This window comes from Capricornis sumatraensis, chromosome 1, assembly GCF_032405125.1.
Source record: "Capricornis sumatraensis isolate serow.1 chromosome 1, serow.2, whole genome shotgun sequence".
Lineage (NCBI taxonomy): Eukaryota > Metazoa > Chordata > Mammalia > Artiodactyla > Bovidae > Capricornis > Capricornis sumatraensis.
Genome location: NC_091069.1, coordinates 132,750,442 through 132,776,792, shown reverse-complemented (window position 1 = coordinate 132,776,792; position 26,351 = coordinate 132,750,442). Strand labels below are relative to the sequence as shown.

The window sequence follows — 26,351 nt, the reverse complement described above, 5'->3', positions numbered from 1 at the left end:
CTTAATTATAATCAGTTATAAAGAACCACTCTGTTACTAATTTAATTAATATCTAGAAATAAATATTCATTCATTCTTAGAATCAAGGGAGCACAAGCAGTAGAGTCTTATAAAAACCTCAGTGCAATAAAACACTATCATTATTTTTTCATACATACCAGGAGGGGCATTTAATTTGATTTTAGCCAAACTTAACAGATAATGTAGAAAAGATTAAACAACTCTAAGCAAAGGAATTATTGGCTTATATTTTTCCCCCGTGGAGTATCTGAAACATTCCTGCCAAGTTTCAAGCTCCAGCCTTCTAATACACCCCTACGGTATTAACAAATTTCACACTAGCAACCAAAGATGGAAGAGAATTGGAAGGGTGAAGTAAAAATGCACAGTTGCTGATTTCACTCTCTTGCTTTCTTGTTTTTCTTAGATTGAATGCCCAACACTAATAATTATTGCATGATAAATGAGGAACAAATTGACGTGTGACTCCAGCTTGTGCAGAATCTTTGGTGCATAAAACTTTGAACGTGACACATCCAGACTTGAAAATGTTGCATCCAAAATTTAGTTACTCTGGCAACTAGTTTTCTTTAAGCAGGCAGTTTCTTAGAGTTGTCTTTTGAATACTCATGACATAGAAATTTTAAACTAATATTCAGAATTTTAAAGTTTAATAATGAAAAATGAACTTTTTTTTGTTTGTTTAATCATTTACAAAACTATCTATGAAATTTCACCTAAATTGCCGAGGTCAAGGGATAGATCTCTCTCATGCAGGCTTTATTCTCGTTCCACTGCAGTTGCTGTGGATTTTCCCCCAAATTATGATTTTATTGTCTCAGATAAAACTTTTAGATTTTTTTTCATATAATAAAAATAATTTTATTTGTATTTTGTAAAAGTTGCCTTCCGTTCTTTCCTTCCATAGGACATTAAAACTGTTAAGATAATAAAATTAGTGAAAACATCTTCCCATTCCTATAATTCTGATATGGAAGTGTGTTATTTCCTGAGTTAGAGTATCAGCTTGAGTTATATTTTTGGATTTGTCATTGTTTACTCCCTAATCTTGTCCAAGTCTTGAGACCCCGAGGACTGTAGCCCACCAGGTTCCTCTGTCCATGAGACTTCCTAGGGAAGTATACTGGAATGCATTGTCATTTCCTTCTCTAGGGGATCTTCCTGACCCAGGGATCAAACCTGGGTCTCCCTCATTGTAGGCAGATTCTTTATCACCTGAACTACCACCTACCAACAGTATTTTTGGACAGTTTTCCAGTTTCCCTGAAATTATTAGGATTGAGATATGTTTAAGCATGTACTATTTTCATAGAAAAAATCCCAATATCAAAAGAGCTCAATCATATTTATTTGTCAGTTGTCAAAGCCCAAAGCATGTTTTCGGATACAAAATTATCAAACATGCTGGTGTGACACCATCATTCTATCTGTTGGACACAGAAGCATTGTCAAGTTGGCTTTGGTTCATTTATGAAGATCTGTCTCATACATTTCCTTAGGCTAAATAGTTTTTTGTTGTCATTTTGTGTTTTACATATTTTAAAATTTAAAAAGCACAGTATTCCACTTCTCACCACCATACATCTTCACCATCCACAACCCTTATGTAGTCTCTGAACTCTTAAATAGGTCCCTGGACAATGCAGCAAGCCTACTCAGTGGTTGGTACATTGTATCTCATTTTAATGTTCTGAATCAGTACATCATAGAAATGCATTCTGAATAATGCATGTCTCCTACTTTAATTACTTGTTTAATTAGTGTGTTTCAAAGCCTAGAGCAACTGCTGTTGCTCAGATGATTAGAAAATTGCTTCCAGTTGCAGAAATCTATTTCCTGTTGTTTTTGCTGGCAGTGATTGCAGACCGACCTCCCCCAGTCATTCGACAAGGTCCTGTGAATCAGACTGTAGCAGTGGATGGTACTTTAGTGCTCAGCTGTGTGGCCACAGGCAGTCCAGTGCCCACAATTCTGTGGAGAAAGGATGGAGTCCTTGTTTCAACCCAAGACTCTCGAATCAAACAGCTGGAGACCGGAGTACTACAGATCCGATATGCTAAGGTAACTTGTGACACCCTGGGTTTCCCATTTTGTTCCACTTTGTTTTTGCCTCCAGCAAACCAGTGTTGAAGCCTCAATTTTTAGAAATAATGAAATGCTAATAGCAGTATTAATATATGTTTAGTTTGATGCTTTATTCTTTCAGACACTTCTCTGTGTGTATTTCTGGTGATATGACTCATAATTTAACCCATGGCAAGTAGTGTAAGGTTTTACATGGAGGAGAAAAGGATGAGAATTTGTGGGAGAAAAAAAATACCTTCCAAGCAGTGATATAATGCATTCCTTCCATTTTTCAAAGTTATTTTCCAGTACTGTATTATGTGCTGTAAACTTCAAGAGTTCTATTGTGAATATCTGGTTCAGCATTTCACAATTACAGAATACTCTACATGCAAACAAAAATGGTAAAGCGGTGTATAGATTCAATGTACATTTCAAATCAGAATGTGAAATGATGAAATCTCACAGGTTCGTGGGAACAATTTAGGGATTTACCTTCCCAGGATGTCACATCCCATACATGTTCTTTTCAGGACTATATTGTTTTGTTTTGGTTTTTCTTTTTCATTTTAGGTCAAGACGAGACAAGCTCATGGGGCATATGAAAGAATAGCCTTGACAGCAATAAACATAAATTTCAATTGCTTTATTGCCTATTGTGAGTGGCTTCTTTGGAGTTTTGGATCAACATAGCAGTTCATTTCACGTGCTGCGAAAGTTAATATGTTGTACTTTTTTGTGACAGTGATTGTGACTTTGTTATTACATTTGCCAAAACAAAATGACAGCATTCTTGCTTTATCCAATATTATTTGATGATAGAGTTATTGCCTCAAGCAGAGGTATATGGGTTCATTATGCTACTGAGGATTTTACCATTGAGCATGTGACCTGTGTTTGTTTTCTGGCAGTCAGTCTTCTGAAGGGGGAGAGAGCATCATTCTAGCTGGGGTTTGACTTTATACTTGTTAAACTGCCTGAAGTTACAGGTTAGAAAAATAAAATGAGAAAAAAGAGGGAATGTTTTAAGAAGAAATCGTTCTGTGTCTATTCATTTTCTTTTAAATATCTGTTTATCTCCTTTATCCATGTGGATGTAACTCAGGTAAAATATGAAACAGCAAGAAGAGTCATTGGCTATACTTTATTAGCCTTACTACGTGACTTAGTAAATATGAAATATAAATTAGTATTAAAGATTAACCGTTTGAATTTAAGGTTATGTACCTCGTGTACTGTGCCTGACACAGAAATTGATGATGTTAATGCACTTAAATACTATATATTTATCATACAGTTAGAATAACAAATTGTCTTTTATCTTCATGCAGTATTTTAATTCACATTCAGTGAAAACATGTTAAATTAAGAGGAAGCTTCTGGTTCGTGCATTTTAAGGCAGCTATCCATATTCATAGGCCATATACAAAATATAATTGTTTTTCCATCCCAGTGAGCTCTTGAGTATTCCAAATATTTATTTTCGATTTGTTTTCTCAGCTGGGTGATACTGGTCGATACACATGCATTGCATCAACCCCCAGTGGTGAAGCAACGTGGAGTGCTTACATTGAAGTCCAAGGTAAATTTGATAGGATTTTACCTAAAAGTGAAGCTTGAAATGTAGTTGTTTCCTTACTGGTAAAAAGATGAAGTGGATGTCTTGAAGTCTAAGTAGGGGATGGATATTTTATCTACATTTATGTGCTTCTCTGTGTAAGCATCTTTCATTTCTTTCTTCTTTGTTAGAATTTGGAGTTCCAGTGCAGCCTCCAAGACCCACCGATCCAAATTTAATCCCTAGTGCCCCCTCAAAACCTGAAGTTACAGATGTCAGCCGAAATACAGTAACGTTGTCATGGCAACCAAATTTGAATTCAGGTGCAACTCCAACGTCTTATATTATAGAAGCCTTCAGGTAGAGCGAAGATGGTGTTTGCTAGTTCATCGTTTTGATTTGCCATTAAATATGCATGTTCTAACTGAGGTATCTATCCATAGCCATGCATCTGGTAGCAGCTGGCAGACCGTAGCGGAGAATGTGAAAACAGAAGCATTTGCCATTAAAGGACTCAAACCGAATGCAATTTACCTTTTCCTTGTGAGGGCTGCCAATGCATATGGAATTAGTGATCCCAGCCAGATATCAGACCCAGTGAAAACACAAGGTAAGTGTTGATTCACTCAGCCTTGCGACACCTACTTATCTTTAGATGTTACACTTATACAAGTAAAATCATTTGTACTACATGATAAGATTATATATTTAAAATATATGTGTTTTAGTTGCTCAATTAATTTTTAAATCATGGTGTCTGCAAACTTTCTTATTTTGTTGACTAAACACTCCATGACTTGACAAATAACAAAGAAATGTTTCTCGTTTTATAAAGTCACAAATTCAATGAGCAAAAGGATTATGAGAATATTTTTATAATATATTCAGTTTCTTGATTTTTAAATATGACTACATGTGGATGTAAAATCTTAATCACAAATCTTTTTGTGATTTAATCTTAATCACAAATCACAAAATCTTTAATTGTATATAAAATTAAGGAAATTTTGTTTATGAGATTAATATTCATGACCTTTGGGATGAGCCTTGAACATTACAAACATAATCAAGTAATACTCTCTGGAAATCACACAAATGTAAGAGATAGTTGTTCTTAACCCCTCTGTCCAATCTTTCCAAAGCATGGAAATAATCTAGGTCTGTATATTCTTTGGTCTGTCTTACATTGTCCATAACGTATTAAACTTTCAAATGGAAATCATGTATGTGTTCATCAAAGCTGAGTTAAAAAAAACAGATACAAGGAAAAAAACATGTTGAAGCTGCTTCTAAACACATTTGAAATTGGGAATTTTTTCACTTGAACCACATTCTGGATATACTGCTTTTTATTGTCTTTCATGAATAAGAATTATTTCTAGCTTTCAGCAGATTATTATCTCCTATTCACCCTCTTGTTCCTCCTGTTATTTTAATGTTTAAGCAGTGGTAAAACTTGTATATTGAAAAAAAGGTGAATTTGAATCAACCTGTACCTTTTATTTTAGTGTATTGTCATCACAGTTAAAATATACTTTATTCATATAAGATTAGTAAAGAAAGGTTACCTCTAGATGGTAGGAATTAGAAATATAAGATTCTTTTGTGACCATACAGAGGAATCATAATGTCTCTATCTTTGTGTGTTTCCAAAGCAAAAATTGAAACTTAGTTACAGTGATAGAAACAAACGGTACACAGAAGTACTAAAAGATTTAAATTACTTTTTCCAGTTTTGAGAGAGTGTCTAGCTGCCATGTTGGGCATTTTGTCTTCTCTAAAGAGTGTATAAACAACCTTTTGAGAAGGACCTTTTGTTTCAGAATTCCCAGAGAAAGCAAACCGAGCAATGGAACATGCCCACGTCTGTTTTTTGCTGTGTGAAATCAACACACCCAAATGCATATATTTGCTAGTATGAGTCACTTCACCAGTAGCTTTAATAGTCTCAGAGCCTGCCTTAAGGCAGTTTGAGGTTTTCAGTGTTATATACGCATTTGTAAAGAATGCAGAAACTAGGACAGCTGTAAAGTGAACTGAAACTTTGGTCCCCGGTACAGTGGTCTCTACCCAATAGACCTTAGTGAAAGTTTCTGATTAACTGTGATTCTGTCATATATACATATGAATGATTTTGTAAAATACATCCTCAGCTGTAAATGGGAAGTTGTTAATGCTTTATCTGTTAACTTGTTTTTTAAAAATTTTAATCTACTTACCTTTATACATGATAGCTAGTAGAATAACCTAAATGAAATGAACCCATGTCAGCTGGAAAACTGGAAACAGTAAAACAGGCATACCGTTTTGAAATCAAAAAATTTGTTATCTCAGCTCCTCAATCTATTAGCAAGCTAGTGAGTCCTGAGCATTGATTCCCTTAACTATATAATGGGGCTAAAAATCCCTACTCCACAGGATTGGACAAGTATTAAATTAGCCAACTTTATGAGTATGCAGGACTCAGATTTCTTTTCTATTTATACCATAAGACTTTGTCATTTGTCATTGGATTTGTATTTCTTTCACTGGACTAAAAATAAGGAAAGTTCATAAAATTTGAGAAACACAGCTCTCATGCTAAGTGAGAGAACCAGAATTAAGTAACTCGACAGACTGGAATGATGGGCTAGCGCTAACAAGATTAAAATTAATGGAGCAAATTTAAAAGTCTGGTACTTGAACTTAGGTTTTAAAACTTAGCTATAGAAGGATAGGCTGAGGATACTGGACTTAAAAGGAGTGTGTGCATTGGGTGTGTTGGGGGCAGGGTTGGGGGGAGGCTGACTTCAGTGTTTGAAGTCAATTAGATAGAACACCTCCCAGAGCCAGCTGAGTGAGTAGTTGTCAGAAAAACAAATGTAGTCTTAGCAGAATTATATGCAGAGCAAAATCTGAACTGGTGAGATCATGAATAGAGTAATGTGTTCTTTTTTGAGCACTACATTTTCAGGTAGAATTTTAAGATATTTAAAAGGAAGATGAGACTACACAGTCAGTGTTATCTCCAGTTTTTAATCTAATTCTTTGTATCTGATGCTGAATTTTACTAGCAGTGTTAATGACTAGCTTGATCCCTTCCAATATATTAATTCTACTTCCAGAAAAATTAAAAGGAGACAATTTCCTTTTTGTTGTACTGCTTTCCATGTAGTGTCTAAATGCTATTTTTAATTATTCCCTGAATATAGTGACTCTTAAAATTTTTACTATTATAACAACTTTTAAAAATATTGTTACAGTATTCTTCATAATAAAATGTTTATGACCTGCAAAAAAAAAAAAGGAAGATGAGGATGGTTGGGGAGGCTGCATTGAAAGCTAAAATTCTTATCACTGGAAAAAAAATCCAGAACTTCACACAAAAAATATCCCCCCAAATAATAAAGTTAGACTAGGCCAGATTTTTTTTTCCTTAATATTTTAAGAGACTTTTGTGTGAGCAAGATAGGCTTATTCCAACTCCAGGCACCTAAGTAAGACCAGCAAATGGAAGTTAACATTGAGGCAAATTTTACTGTCTAGTTTTAGATGGCTTTTGAGACACAGTGAAACTGAGCTGAGTCAGACCGTAGCAGGAGCCTGGGGAAGAACCTGGGAAAATCCAATTGACAGAAACAGAATGCGTAAGCAGTTAGGGGAAGAGCCGAGGTGGAGGGAATTCAGGAAAGACTTGTTGGAAATTGATTCACAGGAAGCGGGCAAGCTACTTGTTTTCATAATTTTTCTTTTTAGTGTTGATGGACTGATTGACTGATTTGGCCACATTAGGTCTTCTGCGTGCCACCTGGGATCTTTGGTTGTGACATTCAATCTCTTAATTGTGTCCTGTGAGATCTAGGTCCCTGACCAGGGTTTGAACTCAGCCACCACACTGGGGGCACAGATTCTTAACCACTGGACCACTGAGGAAATCCCAGCATAACTTCTTTAACTGCTTCTGCAGCATGGCTTCAGGAAAGTCTTCCCCAAGTGGAGATTCCTATGAGTAAACTGGGTCATAAGTTAGCACAGATATAGGGCATAGTTTCCTGTTCAGGAGTCAGGTAGACCCATGTCACAGTAACCCTATCCCAGGGTAATCAAAATGTGCTCTCTCAAATATAAGATTTGATAATGCAAGGGAGATTATAATGAGCAGCTAGCAGGTGGGGTGGGGGGATTGGAGACCAAAGAAGGTGGTTGTTGCCACTGTTAATACTATTCTTTATCCACGTTCTGTCCACACAGCATTCTTGAACCCTATCTTTTAAAGAATATGTACACAGACACAGAATGTACAGAATACGTGTGCTCTAGGTAATAAAAGACCAATTATTGTAAATAATGATATGGGACTTGAACAGTCCCATCCTCAAAGATCGTGTATAGGAAACTCCAATACTAGGGAAATGGCAGGGGTAAAATAGTATCTAAGATTTCCTCCAAGTTTGACTCTGAATGTTGGGAAGACCTTTTTCATGATAATACCCTTCTTTCAGGAGGAGAAGGAAAACAAGAACAGTAAAGAGATCAATTAATAAATGTCTCAATATTATACTATTAAACATTACTTTCCATTTTTCTTACTTGTGAGGAATTTTCTGAAATAATGTTCTATTTCCAAGATGGTGACAGTAGGCAAGAGAATCTAGAAACTTTCACAAGAGGATTAACTAGCAAGGTTACCTCAACCAGAGAAATTAGAGATTGCCATGCAAATTATAGTAGTTACCTTTAAAAATGATTACTGACATGTTTGAAGACACTTCCTAGAAGGCAGACGATTTCCCTAAGGATGGAATCTTACATATGAGAGAGCATATTTAGAAGCTAATGTGTATAATATGTGTATGTGTTCCATACAGTAATTCACTTTAACTCAACTAGTGTTAATTAAACACATTCTATATGTATGTCATTGTGCTGGGTAGTCTAGGTTCGCAAAAATGGACCCAATCCCTACCTTCAACAAAAGGACTTTCTATACCTTAAGAAATTCAATTCTCACAAAAACACTCCAAAGTGACTTCCACTGATACTGCCATTTGACAGATGAGGTAACTGAAAAATAGTGAGGTTACAAAATCTTCCCAGTGTTACATGGCTGTCAAGTTGCTGAGCTGGGGAGTTGCCAGTTCTGTCCATGAATGATAGATGGTAATTAAATTCTATGAGCAATGGAGACTAGTGCAGAAGGAAATATTCCTGAGATGAAAAACTTAACAATCAAGTATTTTCTATCTATAGTCTGTGGCCTGAGGACCAATATGAGCCAAACCTACTCCTAATGTTTGATAAAGGATGAGAAGCCAAAACTCAGTTTTTCTCATTTTGCTTATTTATAAATTTATGTCAGAGGCTCAGTATATATATATATAAAATCAAGGTTTTACATCAGAGTCTTGAATAGTACTCTTGATCTGTCATCTCTTTCATTTGCCTGTGTTCTCTGAACTCTATCAAAGATACTTACCAACCTCATTTTAAAAATTTTTATTGAAGTATAGTTGATTTACAGGGTTGCGTTAGTTTCAAGTGTATAGCAAGTGAACCAGTTATACAAATGCACATATCCACTCTTTTTAAAATTATTTTCCCAGACAACCGATCTTACTTTTAATATCCATGTTTTTGTTTTCTATGCAAACTCAGTTCTTTCTTTAATTATTCGTAAAACTAATATTCTTGTTTCTGTTGCTTATGAGATGGAAAGTAGTCTAGAATATATGTGCCAAAATATGGTATTTGAGAAGGACAATTCTAGATATGAAAGTATTTTCTTCTCTTGTTCATGCTACTGTAAACAAAGCAAAGCATCTGTATTTAGAAAATCTCTGTAGAAACAGGCAACTTTTATCAAGTACAGACTTTTTAGTAAGTTTAGCAAAAATACTTCTTTGTTGGAAAAAAAAAATCCAACATAAATGAACACTAGTAACGGTTTTAATTGTTACTATACTCCTGATCTCCTTTCTAAAAACATTGATTTTTTGAGATTTAAAGCTCTTTATTGAACCTTTTTGACAGGGATACGATGATTAAAGTAAAGCAGCCATCAGTTAAATAGATGTTAAGTACTCTTTTCTCATCAGATTTATTCTATTCTAACCTGTCCTATCCTGTTGCTGGTTTCCATACCCCCTTTTATAACCACTAACATATCTTATTTGGAAAGATATCTAGGTTTATCTTATAAGATGAGAGGTGTCTAATTTCTTTTTGTGCTTGCTTTCCACTTAGGTGTTTCCATTCTCTTCATTACTCATCTGCTGGTCACAGATCCTGGATATCTCCTTTCTTGCATAGTTAGGATCACTACAGAAGGTTCTGTAACAAACTCAGAGTGGATTGCACTAAGCCATTCATCCTAGGCGAGAAAGCGGTCATTACATGATAGGAGGAGGCCTCAAACACTGATGTCTGCCGTTGTTATTTTTGCCACCTGCTCTGTTTTGCTTTCTATATGCCCTCTGCTTGTTATCTCTCTCTGTATGTCCTGTCCTCCCGATTCTAATAAAAAGGTTAGGTTGTTCCTGTTTTATTCTGTAGCACAGATTGAAATTATTCTTCACAGTTGGAATGATTCTTCTTTTCTGAGATTTTCAGTGAATGAAAGGACTGTTTCCCCATGCTTTTATTCAAGTCAGAACCATTGTCTAGGCTTTGACACAGTCTTCTGGGATTGTTGCAGATATTCCCCCAACCAGTCAGGGGGTGGATCACAAGCAGGTCCAGCGAGAACTGGGGAATGTTGTACTGCATCTCCACAACCCCACCATCCTTTCCTCCTCTTCAATCGAAGTGCACTGGACAGTGAGTCATTGTTGCTGTTGTAATATTTGATCTCAGTTTTAATAAGCAGATGACTTTTTGGAGATCATTGTATGAAAAATATGCATATATATATTGTTCCTTACTTCCCCACCAATGATAATTTTATAATATAAATATTGTTTGTTGGGGTAGCTATGAAATGGTTTTAAACAGAGAAAAATGTCATCTTGCGTGTATTTTATGTTATGCAGTAATGAACTGGGTTGGGAAGATCCCCAGGAGAAGGGCATAGCAACCCACTCCAGTATTCTTGCCTGGAGAATCCCATGCACAGAAGAGCCTGGCAGGCTGTGGTCTGTGGGGTAGAAAAGAGTCAGACATGACTGAGTGACTAAGCATACATACAATGAATACCCGTCTCAAAGGAAACAAGCTATGTATTCCTAATACTCTTCAAAAGAGTGTATATAACTTACAGAATTATTAACATATGAACATTTTTAACTGAGAACTATTTCTAAATAGCATTCAGTAGTCTTTTAAAATTAGAAAATGGAAAACACATGTTGTTTCCTCATCCCCTTGACACTCTGACTTATCTCTAGCTGTCTACCAGAGAACTGCCATGGTGCGGCACATTTTTACATGAAGCATAGAAATTCATAGCTAAAATTATACATTAAGCTGGATAAGTGGGCAGATTACAAAGGATAGTGATTTGTTTTTCATATTCTACCTCATATAGACTAGGAAACTGTGAGATGAAGCCAGATAGAATTTGTTTGCCTCTTGTCACATTAATTTTCATGATTTTCTAAAAAGTCAATGGAAGGAATGAGTGATTGCATTTTATTTGTCATTGTAATAGGTGGACCAGCAGTCTCAGTATATTCAAGGATACAAAGTTCTTTACCGCCCGTCTGGAGCCAACCATGGTGAATCCGAGTGGTTAGTTTTTGAAGTGAGGACCCCAACCAAAAATAGTGTGGTTATCCCTGATCTCAAAAAAGGAGTCAACTATGAAATTAAGGCTCGTCCTTTTTTTAATGAATTTCAAGGAGCAGATAGTGAAATTAAATTTGCCAAAACCCTAGAAGAAGGCAAGTATAATGAAATGTGTGATGACTATGCATTGCAGTGCTTTCATTAGGCTTTTATTAATGTAATTGAAAAATTTTAATGGTAATAGTGACATTATTAACTGTCTTGGTAGTGAGCATTGTATTTTGTTAATAGATGTTATTTAATTAGAACTACTAAAAACTAAAGTCTGTAATACTTGACTTGCTTTAATAGCGGCCTATATAAAAATGTGCAAATGTGAACATTGTATTACTTAGTGACATATCTTGGATATATCTAATTATTCAGAACTAAAATTCACATTTAAAGATGTAATTATCCTCACTTTGCTTGCCTTTCTGTTAATTTTTTCATTCATTTATCAAATGTTGTTTTGAGTGAGGATTTGTAAATAAAGTGAGTAATGTCTTGGTTTGCCCAGAACCTTCTGGGATTAACATTTTATGGTTCATATCCCTAGAAACCCCTCAGCTCTATACAAGTCAGTATGTCTAGCCACTGTGTAGCTGGAAATTAAAATTAGTATTTACATAAATGTTACAAGTTACATGTCACAGGTATAATCTTCAAAAATAATAAGAATTGTTCCTAAATTGTTCCTTTGATTACAGTAAATTATAATACAGTTAATGTCATGGATGGTTAGCATTTATACTTTTGAACATTTTAGGGAGACAATGGCACTTGGATAGGAGAGAGAGGAATTCCCCTGGAATGTTTTGTGGAAATAGCTAATCTATATAACTTTGGTTATAGAAAATTCACAGCAACAATAAGTTAGCAGTATCGAGGAAAAATTTAAACAGTTTGGGACTAATCAGACTTGGATGAGACACATCCTTAAACATATATATATATATATTTATAGACATAAACTTTGTTCTGTTTAATGGTTTAAATGCCTGCTTTCAATGTTTTTTAATATGCTTATTTATAAACTTGCTCTTTAAAACAATTTAATAGCACCCAGTGCCCCACCTCAAAGTGTAACTGTATCAAAGAATGATGGAAATGGAACTGCAATTCTTGTTAGTTGGCAGCCACCTCCTGAAGACACTCAAAATGGAATGGTCCAAGAGTATAAGGTAAATAAATACATGTACAGTAAAAAAGCAAGCTTGGTTATATTGTTCATGGATATTTGGCGCCATCTGCTGGTGAGCATAGCAACATATTTTTTTTTAATACTTGTCCGTTGAGTCAATAATTGTGAAATACTTTTTTCTTAAGCCATTTGAAAAAATAATAATTTAAAAGAGAGCATTTACCTGCTCACAGTATATATAGGTGCTCACACAAACAACACATGTAAAGACCAGTCAAAATTTATCCCCCCCCCCCCCACCAAATGCAGCTTAAATGCATTTGCAGAATTAGTTTGCCCCATGGAATTGTATCAGATATGGTTTCTTTCTTTGTTTCAACACATTTGGAATTTTGTAACATTGGAGGTAAGTTGGTAAAATTATTTCAATATGCCTGAAAATTTTTTAATAAATTTGTTTTCATCTTTCAGCATCTCTAAATAAAATTTTGTCTCAGAGGAAATTCAATTTTAAATTTCTTTGAATGAAATTTTTTAGACATACGATATATTGAAAGTAATTTAATTCAGTGATTCTAAATAATTATTTTTACCTGTGAAGTTAATCATCTCTAATCATTGAATTTAGAAAGGCTTACCTAGATTATTTTCAAGCAAATATATTAAGCATGCCAAGGTAGAATAAAATTAAGTTAGGGACATGATATTTATCCTATTAATGAATAAGCATTATAGCACAGTCTTAATGAGCTCTGTTAAATGAGTAAATGATAGATTGAATTATGGAAATCACACAAGAAAGTAAATTTCTCTTGTATTTTTTCAATATGTATGTAAACACATTACATACTAGAAGACTTTTTAACTGCAAGACGTATATTTCTATAGACAGTGCTTTATATGTCCATGATACCTCAGTATTTTTCTAGTTACCAGTTAAATTATATTTACTGAATTGTCTCATAAATGTGAAAACTTACCTGTTTCTATTGATATGAAATTGATAGTAAGAAAGTAAATACACGTTTACCTTCTACAGATAATTGCATGCTAATATCAGAATTACTTATGGAATCATTTTACAAATATAGGTGCGTGGCCACCATTCTGAAAGATTCTGATTCAGCATCTGTAATAAGGCCCTTGTTTATATACTTTGGTAGATCTTTCCAGGTGATGTTGATATGCATTTTGGGTAAGGCCCAAATAAAGACTGTAAATATACTTCTGAGTACCAAAATAATTTGTACGATGACCAAATATACTGAGCTTAATTTTAGGTATAACATTTCATTTTAAAATGACTTTTAAAAACAAACTAAAAACCTCTTTATGAATTTGTGTATAATTTAAAGGGGTGACATTTTTTTAAAGTATTTAAAATACTGTTATAAATGCATTGTGTGTTTGAAATTAAATCTTCTACTGTAATTGAGTCATTAATACGTAAGAATCTCTACACTTTGAACTTTCTCATGAGTTTCAAGATTATTTCAATACTGGGATGCTATGGTTCAGTCTGGAAAAATAAACTGTTATAGAGATTTTTAAGCATATAGAATAAGGCGATATCTCAGCTCTCAAGCAAAATTGTGTTAATGTAGGCATTTTCCCCTAAGAGTCAAAACTCATTTCTCTCCTAAAGAAATGAGAAAGGGTGGATTTCACTTAACTTCATGGTCAATTTAAAATAATAAAATGCCTTTCACAACCTGATTGACTGGTACAAAATCAGTTTGTGGCTTTGGTTCAGCTGTGTAATGTAATTGGGGGGAAAAAAATCACAAAGGACTCTTTATTTCCAAATGATCAGACCCTGGTATAGAGTCTGACCATTTGTTGGTATTATGCATTAAAACAATATTAAAATAATATTAACTTTCAAAGCAAAAAAGATTTTTGCCCATGTGAAAGAGGACACTGACATTCTTAGATTCATTTTAAATCCCATTTCCTATTACAGTTTAAACAATAGGCTACTTGAAAATAATCCCACATCTTGCTGGAGGACATCATAAAGAATACAGAGCGTGTTTTACTACTGCGTGGATCATTTTCTTATAGAAATTGAGTCCAGACACTGTCATGCATCATGTCCAAGATCTACAACATTGCAAAAGATCACTCTAATAATTCAGTAATCCTTTAGAGAAATTTAAATTAAGGATTATAGCGTAGCTCGGAGATCTTAATTTCCTACAAATAATTTCCTACCACAAATATCATCAAAGTTAATGAGAGATACAATAATTTTCTTATTAGAATATTTTTCTTTCAAATCAAATATGTATTGTTATTAGGATCTTGTATTTTATCAAAAACTAATTAATATTACCATAAATACAAGGTCAGAGTGCTATTTTTCTTTCATGGATAATAGTTCAGCATACCATCGATGGAAAAATCTTAGGATGACCCTTACTCTTTATGTTCAGTTATATTTATTTTTTAGGTCTTGGTGGTCTGGAACACATATTTCTGGAAAAGACTTCTGTAATAGGTCCTGGCTCCATCTCTTTATTTATTATGAACTTTTTATATTGTGTTGGGGTGTAGCCAGTTAACAATGTTGTGATAGCTTCAGGTGAACAGTCAAGGGACTCAGTCACACATACACATGTATCCATTCTCCTCCAACACGCCCCCTGCCATCCAGGCTCCCACATAACATTGAGCAGAGTTCCATGTGCTAAATATGTCCTTGTTTTCTTTTTAAAAACCATGCTTATGCCGAGATAGTTTAGATTGGTCAGAAACTCTCTCTCTTTTTAAATCAACTGCTTCTTGTTTTGACATAAAAAGTGATGGTGCTGTAACAGCGTCAGGTAATTTTATCCCTGAGAACTGTTGAAATAAAGTATTAGAAACACAGTTTCCCACTCATTTTTGTTTTGTGATATCTGGTATTATGCCCAGTCCATAGTAGAAATGAAAACACTGAATGATGATAGGTAAGTTACTGTTCTTTATCTGGATGTATACAAGTTTTTGCAAGTTTGTTTTATCTTTTTCTGGCATATAATACCTAGGTGTATTTTTTAAAAAAGCAAATCCTGTTGATAAGAACCAGGTTCTTTGTAGAATCGCCTGGTATAATCTTCTGTAGAAACATTTGTAGAATCACTTGATATAATTCTTTAAGAGTATATAAGAAAGTTCAAAGAGGTTTTTGACGTACTACTAACACTAGGTTTGACAGGAAGCATCTTCTCAGAACTAGATCTAGGGGAAAACGACTTTTGAACCTTCCTATATTAGGTTCATGATAGATCTGAACTCTGTCTAGGTCTAAAACCACAATGCTATGTTGATCTTTATATTAACTTACATAACTGTTGTGCTCTTCTTACAGGTCTGGTGTCTGGGCAATGAAACGCGATACCATATAAACAAGACAGTAGATGGTTCCACCTTTTCTGTGGTCATTCCCTCACTGGTTCCTGGGATCCGATATAGTGTAGAGGTGGCAGCCAGCACGGGCGCCGGGTCGGGGGTGAAGAGTGAGCCACAGTTCATCCAGTTAGGTGAGTGCCAGTGCAGACCTGGTTGGAAAGACTTATCACTGTACCCAGTGTCCTCCTTTTCTTTTTGGTACGTAGTGGAGGCAGCCAGTGCAAGTTGCACAGACTATGGAATGTGCCGATAGAATTACAAAAATAATATTGTTAGCTTTATTTTATCTGTCTATAATATCACAACTAAATTTAAACTTATCCAAACAAACATTTTAAATGGTATTTTGAGCAAAAGGCTGTAAATGTTCAGTGTCATCCTTTTTCTGTCCTATTGAATTTTTTCCCATCTGTCAACAAATACTATTAACTGAGCACCAATGAGACCTCCTCAACTTTCCTGCTGTCTGCATGCTATAGCATCTGTCTGCCATGCAGGAGACCCAGGTTCAGTCCCTGGGTAGGGGAGATTCCCCTGGAGAAGGAAATGGCAACCCGCTCCAGTGTTCTTACTTGGAGAATCCCTTGCACAGAGGAGCCTGACAGTCCATGGGGCTGCAAAAGAGTAGGACAGGATTTAGCAACTAAACAACAAAGGATGCCTCAGTGAACAGGAAAGATGTGGTTAAAAAAAAAATTTCTATGTAAAACTTAAACTAAGTATTTGAAGTTTAGAGCAATATGCAATTTATATTTACCATTTTTATCTATTTAAAATGATATTGCATGTGATAACAAAAGATAGACTGAGATGTTAAAGAGCATTGAAATATGGCATATGCTAGTTACTTAAAAAGGTAAAAGTACAATGTGCTTCAAAACTGGTTAGAGGAATAAAAAATGTGCAGAACGCTTAGTTGCCATACTTCATTATAGAGACATACACATACAATTCAAATTATCAAATGGTTACCAGTCAAATCTAACAGAAACAACAGCAAAAAAAACAGCAACAAACTTGTAAATGGAAGGAGGAGAGAAAAGGTGTTAAGAGATGTTAAGAGATGATAGTGAAATTTCATGATGCTGAGAAGCATATAGTCAGCTTTGTTCCTTCCAGGTCAGAAGTTAAGCATTAGTAGTATTTTATGCCAGTTGCTAAATTATGAAAAAGAATCAGATACATGAGTCTTCGTATATCACAAAGAAGTACATAGTATTGTTTCTTGTTGGTAATATTGATGACATCTTAGAAATTATCTCAGAACAAAATTAAGAAACATTCTACTTTTAATAAACTTTGTTGGCATACATAAGGAACTTTATATCCAATTTGGAAACTGTTGTTGATGTTCCACTGTCAAGATAATACTAGCCACTGTACCAGATACACTTGCAGAATTTCTGTAAAGTAACACAGAGTCCACCTGAAGTCCAGTGATTGTAGACGTGGAGAATCTCAGGCTGATGTGGCTTCCAAGGTTGACCCTGGGCCAGCAGAAAGGAAGACAAGAAACATACAGTGTGGGGCAAGGTTTAAATGGCACCATGTCTGGAAATTGTGCATGTCGCTGCTGCACAGAACTCAGTTTTGTGATTCCAAGCAGATGAATGGGAACACTACCCCCTGACAGCTGTATGCTATGAGAGAACCATTCAAGCTTTAGTGGAGAGCTTGTCGCCTTTACTGCAGACATGGGCCAGAATTTAATTCTGAGAATATCTTTTACCTTTAACACTTTTTTTTTTCAACAGATTATAATATGCACAACTTTTAAGTGAAAAAAAAAAAAAGAAGTAGCTTCATGGTTTTATTTCTGGTTCATTTATTCCAAATTTTTAAGCAGTATAGAAAACAATTTTTTTTTTAATTACTTGACTATTGCAGTGTATGGGAGAAAACAGTTTAAGGTATGGGAGAAAACGGTCTAAACATAGGTCTTTTTACTCAGATAATTGCCTAGTTTTGTGAAAAGTTAGTATTAACTTACATTGTCATTTCATTTGTCTACTTTTTAAATTATATATGACTTCTAGTTCTGGGTTTTCAAAAATGAATTGGAAAAAAGGACCATGTGTAACTTTATTTATTTAAGATTTAAATCATAGGATTTAAGGATCAAATTGATTTTCTTGAAATTATAAATGTGTGCCAGTTTTCCATATCTTAATATAGCCTCAGCTGCAGTGAGACAAAGACTGAGATATAGAAGGGCCATTTTAATTCATTAGTCACACCACACTTTATTCTGTTAAGCCCATCTGGTCGCCTGCATGGAACCCCTCTTAGCTGTCTTCATAAAATCTGAAGCCACCCAACTCAACTTTGTGCAAATAGCCATGAAATCTATAAACCTAGCAGATACAAAGGGTGTATTAGAAATAAAAAGAATAGATCCACTTGGTGAACTTACAGAGGATGAAGTGCTCTTAGGATAACCATAGATAAAAGAGTCTGGAACATGAAATGAAACTTTCAGTCAAGAAACAGTTGAAAGCAGGCTGCTTGTAAAAATAGATTTTTCAGCCTTGACCCTATAGAATGAAATCTGGAATTCTGTTTAAGAAAAAGATAAATAAAAACACACCCATATACAACACGAGTAGCAATTTAGCCCTATATAGAAAAGACTATTTTCCTATGGTTGTTTCCTTAGCCTTGGAATGCTTTCTGTTTTACCTGCCAGTGTCTTATCAGAAAGCAATATATTTTAATAAGAAAAAAACTATATTTTTTGTATCTGAGAAATATTATTCATAAACAATGAGTTATTCCAATTATTTTTCTGGGAAAAAAAGTTTTGGACTGGAAAAAATGTTTCTACTTTAAAGCAGGTGGTTTTAGCAGAACAATTTTAGAGTCAAATGATTTAACAGTTGTAAGAAAGCACCAATTCTAATGAAATAGGCAAACACCTTCCCCTTTGACCAGGTGTTATAGGGGAAGAACATTAAGAGTGCAGATACAGATAGTAAGTAATTCTTACAGATAGTAAGAATTCTGCCACTGGGCATCCTCAGCACTGGCATCACTTAGTGCCCACAAGTAGGTTATTCCTTGACGACAGAGGAACAGCTTCCAGACTTCTATAGACTTTGCAGTCTGCTCGGTGTGACGTGGTAAAATGGTGGGCTTGAGCCAGGAGTCTCTTAGTAGGTTGAAACGTAATTGTGAGCTAAGTAAATTTCAATAGCCATAAGTCCATCAGTCTTAAATTCTTGAATCAAAATAGCTGAGAGAAAATAGGAGCCTTTTCCACTATTCATGACACTTGATAATCTTGTCCATATTTAATGTTCTTATAGCTGTCTCTGGCCATGGTTCTTGTTTTAAAAGAAAGTTTTCTTTAAGAGTTCCATGGCGGTTCAGTGGTTAGAACTCGGCACTGTCACTGCTGAGGGCCCGGGTTTAAGCCCTGGCTGGGGAACTAAGATCCCGCAAGTCACATGGTGTGTGGCCAGAAACATAACAAATGGGATCTAATTAAAATTAAAAGCTTCTGCACAACAAAGGAAAATATACACAAGGTGAAAAGACAGCCTTCTGAATGGGAGAAAATAATAGCAAATGAAGCAACTGACAAACAACTAATCTCAAAAATATACAAGCAACTTATGCAGCTCAATTCCAGAAAAATAAACGACCCAATCAAAAAATGGGCCAAAGATCTAAATAGACATTTCTCCAAAGAAGACATATGGATGGCTAACAAACACATGAAAAGATGCTCAACATCACTCATTATCAGAGAAATGCAAATCAAAACCACAATGAGGTACCACTTCACACCAGTCAGAATGGCTGCGATCCAAAAATCTGCAAGCAATAAATGCTGGAGAGGGTGTGGAGAAAAGGGAACCCTCCTACACTGTTGGTGGGAATGCAAACTAGTACAGCCACTATGGAGAACAGTGTGGAGATTCCTTAAAAAATTGCAAATAGAACTACCTTATGACCCAGCAATCCCACTGCTGGGTATACACACCGAGGAAACCAGAATTGAAAGAGACACATGTACCCCAATGTTCATCGCAGCACTGTTTATAATAGCCAGGACATGGAAACAACCTAGATGTCCATCCACAGATGAATGGATAAGAAAGCTGTGGTACATGTACACAATGGAGTATTACTCAGCCGTTAAAAAGAATTCATTTGAATCAGTTCTGACGAGATGGATGAAACTGGAGCCGATTATACAGAGTGAAGTAAGCCAGAAAGAAAAACACCAATACAGTATACTAACACATATATATGGAATTTAGAAAGATGGCAATGACGACCCTCTATGCAAGACAGGAAAAAAGACACAGCTGTGTATAACGGACTTTTGGACTCAGAGAGAGAGGGAGAGGGCGGGATGATTTGGGAGAATGGCATTCTATCATGTATACTATCATGTAAGAATTGAATCCCCAATCTATGTCTGACGCAGGATACAGCATGCTTGGGGCTGGTGCATGGGGATGACCCACAGAGATGTTATGGGGAGGGAGGTGGGAGGGGGTTTCATGTTTGGGAACACATGTAAGAATTAAAGATTTTGAAATTAAAAAAATAAAAAATTAAAAAAAAAAAAAAATTCCACTTTTTTTAAAAAGACTTTTTCATAGTTCCTTCAGTGATAACAAAATCTCAGTTTTTCATTGGTTCTTAATGATCCTGAATTTTTATAGACCCTTCTGAACATAGTTCCAAATAATGTGTTTCTGAGGTAGTTAAGCGTCTTAGACTATTCAAGGGTGGGGGAGAGGAGATACACACACACACACACACACACACACACAGAGTCCATGGGGCCGATACACATACACACACACACACACACACACACACATACACACAGTCCATGGGGCTGTAAAAGAGTCAGATACAGCTTAGCAACTAAACAAGTCAATACTCCTTATTTGTATTCTTGGGGTAAAGTATTTCACTTTTTAGAAGTGTAATTTGTATTTTATCTCAGTTTGCACTGAAAATCCCATCGGTGAACTGCAGTTTTCTGGAGCAAAATATAGGAATTATGGGCTATTATCTTTGTTTTAAAATATGCTCCGTAAAATTGTTGTGTTTGTTTTGAATTCAAATAAATAAAGTGAATATAATCTTGCCCCAAATCCCATGAACTCTTTTAATTGACCATGGTGCACATTGCAACGAAAAGCAGAAATTATTGTCCAAAAATTAACAACATAATGATGGCCACTTTACGTATATAAGCATGTGCTTATTGTCTCACTGCGTTTTAAACCCCAATGAACCCAAAGATGGCTTTTTCAGATTCTCATGGAAACCCCGTGTCACCTGAGGACCAAGTCAGCCTTGCTCAGCAGATCTCAGACGTAGTGAAGCAGCCGGCATTCATCGCAGGAATCGGGGCTGCCTGTTGGATCATCCTTATGGTTTTCAGCATCTGGCTCTATCGACACAGAAAGAAGAGAAATGGGCTGGCTAGTACTTACGCGGGTATCAGAAAAGGTATTACCTTTCCTAAATTTTTCGTGTTTTACATATCTCTTGATTTCAATATATGACTCTAAGTTATTCTTGATTATATATCCTATATTATTATTTTACCATATAAAAATTTACAAAACTGCTTTTATTTTATTGCAATGTCTAGGTATAAACTCCACTTGGTTATCAGTACTACAATAGGACTTACCTGTTTCAAGCTCAATTTCTTTAAAATATGTTTCACCAGGGTAGGTCTTCACTTGGTAATGATACCATTCCCTTGTTCTCTTAGGGAATTACTTTATTGCTTTATATCCTGGAGGAAAATTTTTAATCTCCATGTCTCAGGAATTACAAATCCAAGCTTTGGACTGTCATACAACTTTAAAGGGAGCATCATTCCCCTTTGTAAAGCGAAAGAGATTCTTTATAAATAATTATATTTCTTATTATTTATAAAATAATTGTTTCTTAGTGAATATAGAATGCATGAATGAATAATGTGCTTCAGTTTGCAGAGAGAGAACACAGTACTTTTTTATTGTTATGTTTAAAGTTGCAGAGCTGACTACGTATATACTGTTGATGGACAACGATGATTTTGTTAAAAATGTATCTGCAGTTAAAGTTTATTTAGCTAAAATTATTTATAACTTTATGGATGAGTCAAATAAGCTGAAGAATTCGCAGACACTTTTTCCACATATTCTCTAAGTCTGCAGATTGGTGGTTCATATTTTTCATTTCCTGATGAGTTTTTTATCACTCTCAGACAGATAATCCTTTTCCCTTTCTCTCCTCAAATATCTTCATCAACTCTGGGCTATCAACAAGGTGATTGTAAGTTTTCAGCCCACAGGCCCACTTTATGTCTTTAGTCCAACTAAATTATTGACAGTGCTCCTTTGGGTCTCAAAATTGTCTTGGTTTTTGGATGACAGGGTATACATCCACCCTAGTTATAGGGTCTATAAGTCTAAGACAATACTTTTGCTGCAAAGCAGATTTAAAGAGGATGACTAGTAAATACCCACTCCCACCATCACGCTCCTTTAAAAAAAAAATTGTCTACATATTTCCTAAATGAACATTTCTCATGTGGCTTGGCCATGCCATTTCTCTGAGCATTGATATGGCAAAGTCAGAATTTGTTAGAGCTAGTTAGACCTTTTCTCAATGAAAAGTCCTACTTACTATCCCTCTGAGTTTGTGAAACAGTCTGAGATAGCAGTCTAAAATATTTGTGCTCTCGGTCACAAGGGGTCTTGGCAAGAAAGTCAACACAAATTCATCACCCACACTGTGGAAATCGATGAACGTGCCTCTGGCCCATGGCTCCACAGCAGTCTCCTTATGTACACACATTTGCCTTAGCATTATCGTCCTTAAATATGTTTTTTTCAGATATGTGTCCTATGTCAATATTAAAACAAAAATGTCAGCATCCCTGCCTGTGAAATGGAAAATGGGGACTGAGAGGTTACTGCGAAGAGACTAAGTGCTCATCACACATTCAAAGAACAGTGTCAGGGCCACGCATTCCCATATAAAACCTTTGCCCCAAAAATAAGGCAGAGAAGGGGTTTGTGGGTGTCTGTGTGTTGTGGAGCAGGGCACGGGGCGGGCTGTTGGGAGTTGTGTTCTGAAATCCCATTTGAATGAGGAAAGGTGACTAATATCTAGATATAGAATCTTTTGAGTTTCTAGGAATTTTATAATTTTTATTACCATGAGTGTGATAGCTGTGCAGTTGTAACAATGGAATGCTCTCTCTAGTTTTGAAACCTAAATATGAGACATGAAACCTTCTTCCCTTCTGAAATGTTTCTTTTCTCTTACTAATGCACTGTAAGCATGCTTGAAAATGCCTATGCGCTCTTTCTGCAAAACCTATTACACTAATATTGTCTTTTTAACTAGCTCGTGTTAAGCAGAAATCATAGAACATAATCACAAATGTAATTGGTGAGCATTTGATTCTGCTTTCCTCACTCTGCCTTTTGGGCACTTTTTCATATTTCTGGTTCTATGCAATTTTAAAAAGTGAATTCTGAAATCTTAAATTGACTGTGCCCAAAACAATGCTGGTCAGCCTAAGAAAAAATGAAGTGAAATATTTAAAAGAAATCCATGTGAAAGAGCCTACTGCCCTATGAAACATCAAGCCAGGGTTTGACTTTGGGTAATAGTGAGCATTTTTAACATTTTCCCCCTACATTTATCTGTAGGTATTCCCTCTGCTTGTACCCTTTGTCCACATAGTGCCCCAGCATCACTGGATAAAATGATTTATTTTATTACTGGAAGCTTTGAGAATTAAGTTGTCCTTTGGTGAACCAGCTGTAAAAATTTCATTTAGATGGACCTCTTTTCATCTCTTCTTCCATTCCTTAAACTGAGGTTAGCAGTTGGCTAGGAGTACTGACAAGGACCTTTCATTTTTTCCCTGTGTCCTTGTGATTGCAAATTAATGTTCAGGCACTCCATTCTTGCTTGAGTACCTTTACTTTCAAATGTATGTCTTTTATATTTTTTATGAGGACGAGTTACTATTGCTCTGAATTTTTGATTGTAGCTAAATTACATTGACTCTCTGAAAAGACCTGACTGAAAGAAAACACAATAGAATTCTTAAGACAGAGACTGCTATGCAGCGAAAGAAGACAGTGTATAAACTGGATCCCCAGCACTGAGAGTTTTGTTTTTTTTTTCCTTCCTAGTATGCTCAGAGATAAAATGGTTTGGTAAGAAGTGACAGTTGTAAAGGATGCTATGGCATTCAAGTCTGCAACCCCAGTGCTCTAATCCTAAAGTAAATTTCTTGTAGACATTCAAATATGAAGTGGAAAATACATTTTTGGCAGCTTTTTGATCCATGATAAGTAATCAGTATTCTAGTTTGTGTGTATTAAGGATTTCTTAAAAGCAAATTTTAGTCTTCAAGGAGTAATGTAGATTCTCTTGCTTTCTTTACCAGGGCAGTGTTTACTTTAAATTAATGTGAAGAGCTTGGGAAAAAAAAAGTCAGCCTCCTCCCTCTATGAAATGTCATGGAAATAACTCTGGTGTTATCCAACAGCCAGGAATGGGAGAAGATAGGACAAGTGGGGGAGGCAAGAATGCCACTTTTGAGGTCTGCAGTTCAATTTCAGGCGTTATTGATTAGATTAAGATTTATAACTGCAGAGAGTGAAGATTTTCAGAGGAGCATTATTATTCTATTGTTTAGCTTTTGATGTGCTATTATTTTTAAATGCTCAGCCTACTTCTAGAAAGCTTCTAGGTATAAACTATAATAGCAGAATTAAAGTTAAAACCCCCTATATAGTCTGTCCATTCACAAATTTCTATGATGATAAAAATGTAGCAATACACTCTTTATATTAAGGCATCAGGCATTGCTTGTCAGCCAAACCGTTCAGTTTTATGGTTTTCTTTGTTCCAGTTTTTTCTTTGCTTGCTTTCTTCCTTCCTTCCCTTTTCTTTCTTCCTTTCTTTCTGTCTTCTTCCCTCCCTCCTTTTCTTTCGGTCTTTTTCCTTTCTTCTTCTTTCGGTCTTTCTAGTTTTCTTTCTGTCTTTATGTCATTTGCTCTCTCCTTCCCTCTCTCTGTATCACTGTGTCTCTCTAGGTGATGAATGCTCACGTGCACCTATTATATTAGTTAGTCCACTTTAATAAGCATTTACTTTCAGATTTCTAGATAAGGTTAGGCAAGACCCTGATAATACTTGTTTAAGAACCCATTATCCAGTGTTTGGAAGTGATTAATAGTAGAGGATTCCTGTTTGTACCAAACCCGTGAGCCAAGTCTCTATTACTAAAAGCAGGGGTCATCCGCAGGCTAACCCAGCACAGTCCCCACCCCCCTCCCATCCTAGAATGTCAGATGCTTCGAAATGGTACCTGCAGAGACCCTCAGATTCGGGTTTATTCACTATCAGAGCGTCAGAACGACTGGCTTAGTTATTTACATTTGTTTTATGTTCAGCTGTCTGCTTGATTTATACTAATGTGATATGTTCCCTTTCTCTCTTCAGCTTAATAACTGGTTTATATTTTGTTTTGATTTTTCAGTCCCGTCTTTTACCTTCACACCAACAGGTATATATTTGCGCTTCCCCTCCTCCTTTCCTTTGTTAGTTCGGCATGTGTTGTACTATTGTGTTGCTGTTTTTATTTCATTTTCTGCAGTAAGCTGGGGGGAAAGGACTTACGATGGAAACAGTACTTCATTTACTCATACCGGCATGCACTTGGAGTAGAAGCGGTTGTTGGTGTTGCTCGTCATCCTTCAGTGCAGCTGTTTACTCATGGCTCCACAGTGCATCCGAGCCTTGTTTGCATGAGTTTCATTAGATAGGCAAACTGTTTCTACCCTCAGCATGATTTAACATGCTAATGATCAATTGATTATTTTAGACTTGGCAGTGCATTTTTTTCCCCCTTAACTTAAGCTTTCTGGATTTCCAACAAAATTTTCTCTCCCAAGCAATTCTCTGTTCATAGAATCAACATTCTTAGAGGTAACCAAAACACACAGCACATTTGAAAGATAAAACTTTTCATTTTCCCTAAGTCCAAGTCCTAATATTCTGTTCTATTCAGTTTCTTTCAAAGAGGGTCCTCTTCTTTCACATCACCTTTAGGAAAAAGGTACCTGTGGTCCTCCTTTCTCGGTTTTAATCCAGTTATTATAATCACTGGATGCAGTTATCTCTCCTTAACAGACTCCCAGTTTGGAGTTCTTCTAAGTAGCAGAATTTGGCAGCTTTTAGAAACACATTTGTTCTTAGAAAATGTGTCTGTATATACAGAAAAGCTAATATTTTAACCCCTTGACAACTATGTGCAAATCTTTTTTTGTCATGGCTAAATTTTATATCCATAACTTATTAAGCTGAGAATGCTTTCAGGGCCATTAAAATATATTTTCACTATGTATACATGTCTGATGAAAATATAATGAGAAATAT

At 35.6% G+C, this 26,351-nt stretch overlaps 1 protein-coding gene across 1 annotated transcript in view; it reads left to right on the top strand.

The window, feature by feature from the left end:
* ROBO1 (roundabout guidance receptor 1) overlaps nucleotides 1-26,351 on the top strand; it is a 449,648-nt gene that overhangs the window by 372,325 nt on the left and 50,972 nt on the right. The window contains exons 10-18 of the mRNA XM_068975047.1: nucleotides 1,877-2,082; nucleotides 3,586-3,667; nucleotides 3,835-4,003; nucleotides 4,087-4,253; nucleotides 10,317-10,438; nucleotides 11,268-11,499; nucleotides 12,446-12,567; nucleotides 15,880-16,051; nucleotides 21,201-21,398. Of these exons, the coding sequence (XP_068831148.1) occupies nucleotides 1,877-2,082; nucleotides 3,586-3,667; nucleotides 3,835-4,003; nucleotides 4,087-4,253; nucleotides 10,317-10,438; nucleotides 11,268-11,499; nucleotides 12,446-12,567; nucleotides 15,880-16,051; nucleotides 21,201-21,398 (1,470 nt within the window). The remainder of the gene's footprint in view (nucleotides 1-1,876; nucleotides 2,083-3,585; nucleotides 3,668-3,834; nucleotides 4,004-4,086; nucleotides 4,254-10,316; nucleotides 10,439-11,267; nucleotides 11,500-12,445; nucleotides 12,568-15,879; nucleotides 16,052-21,200; nucleotides 21,399-26,351) is intronic.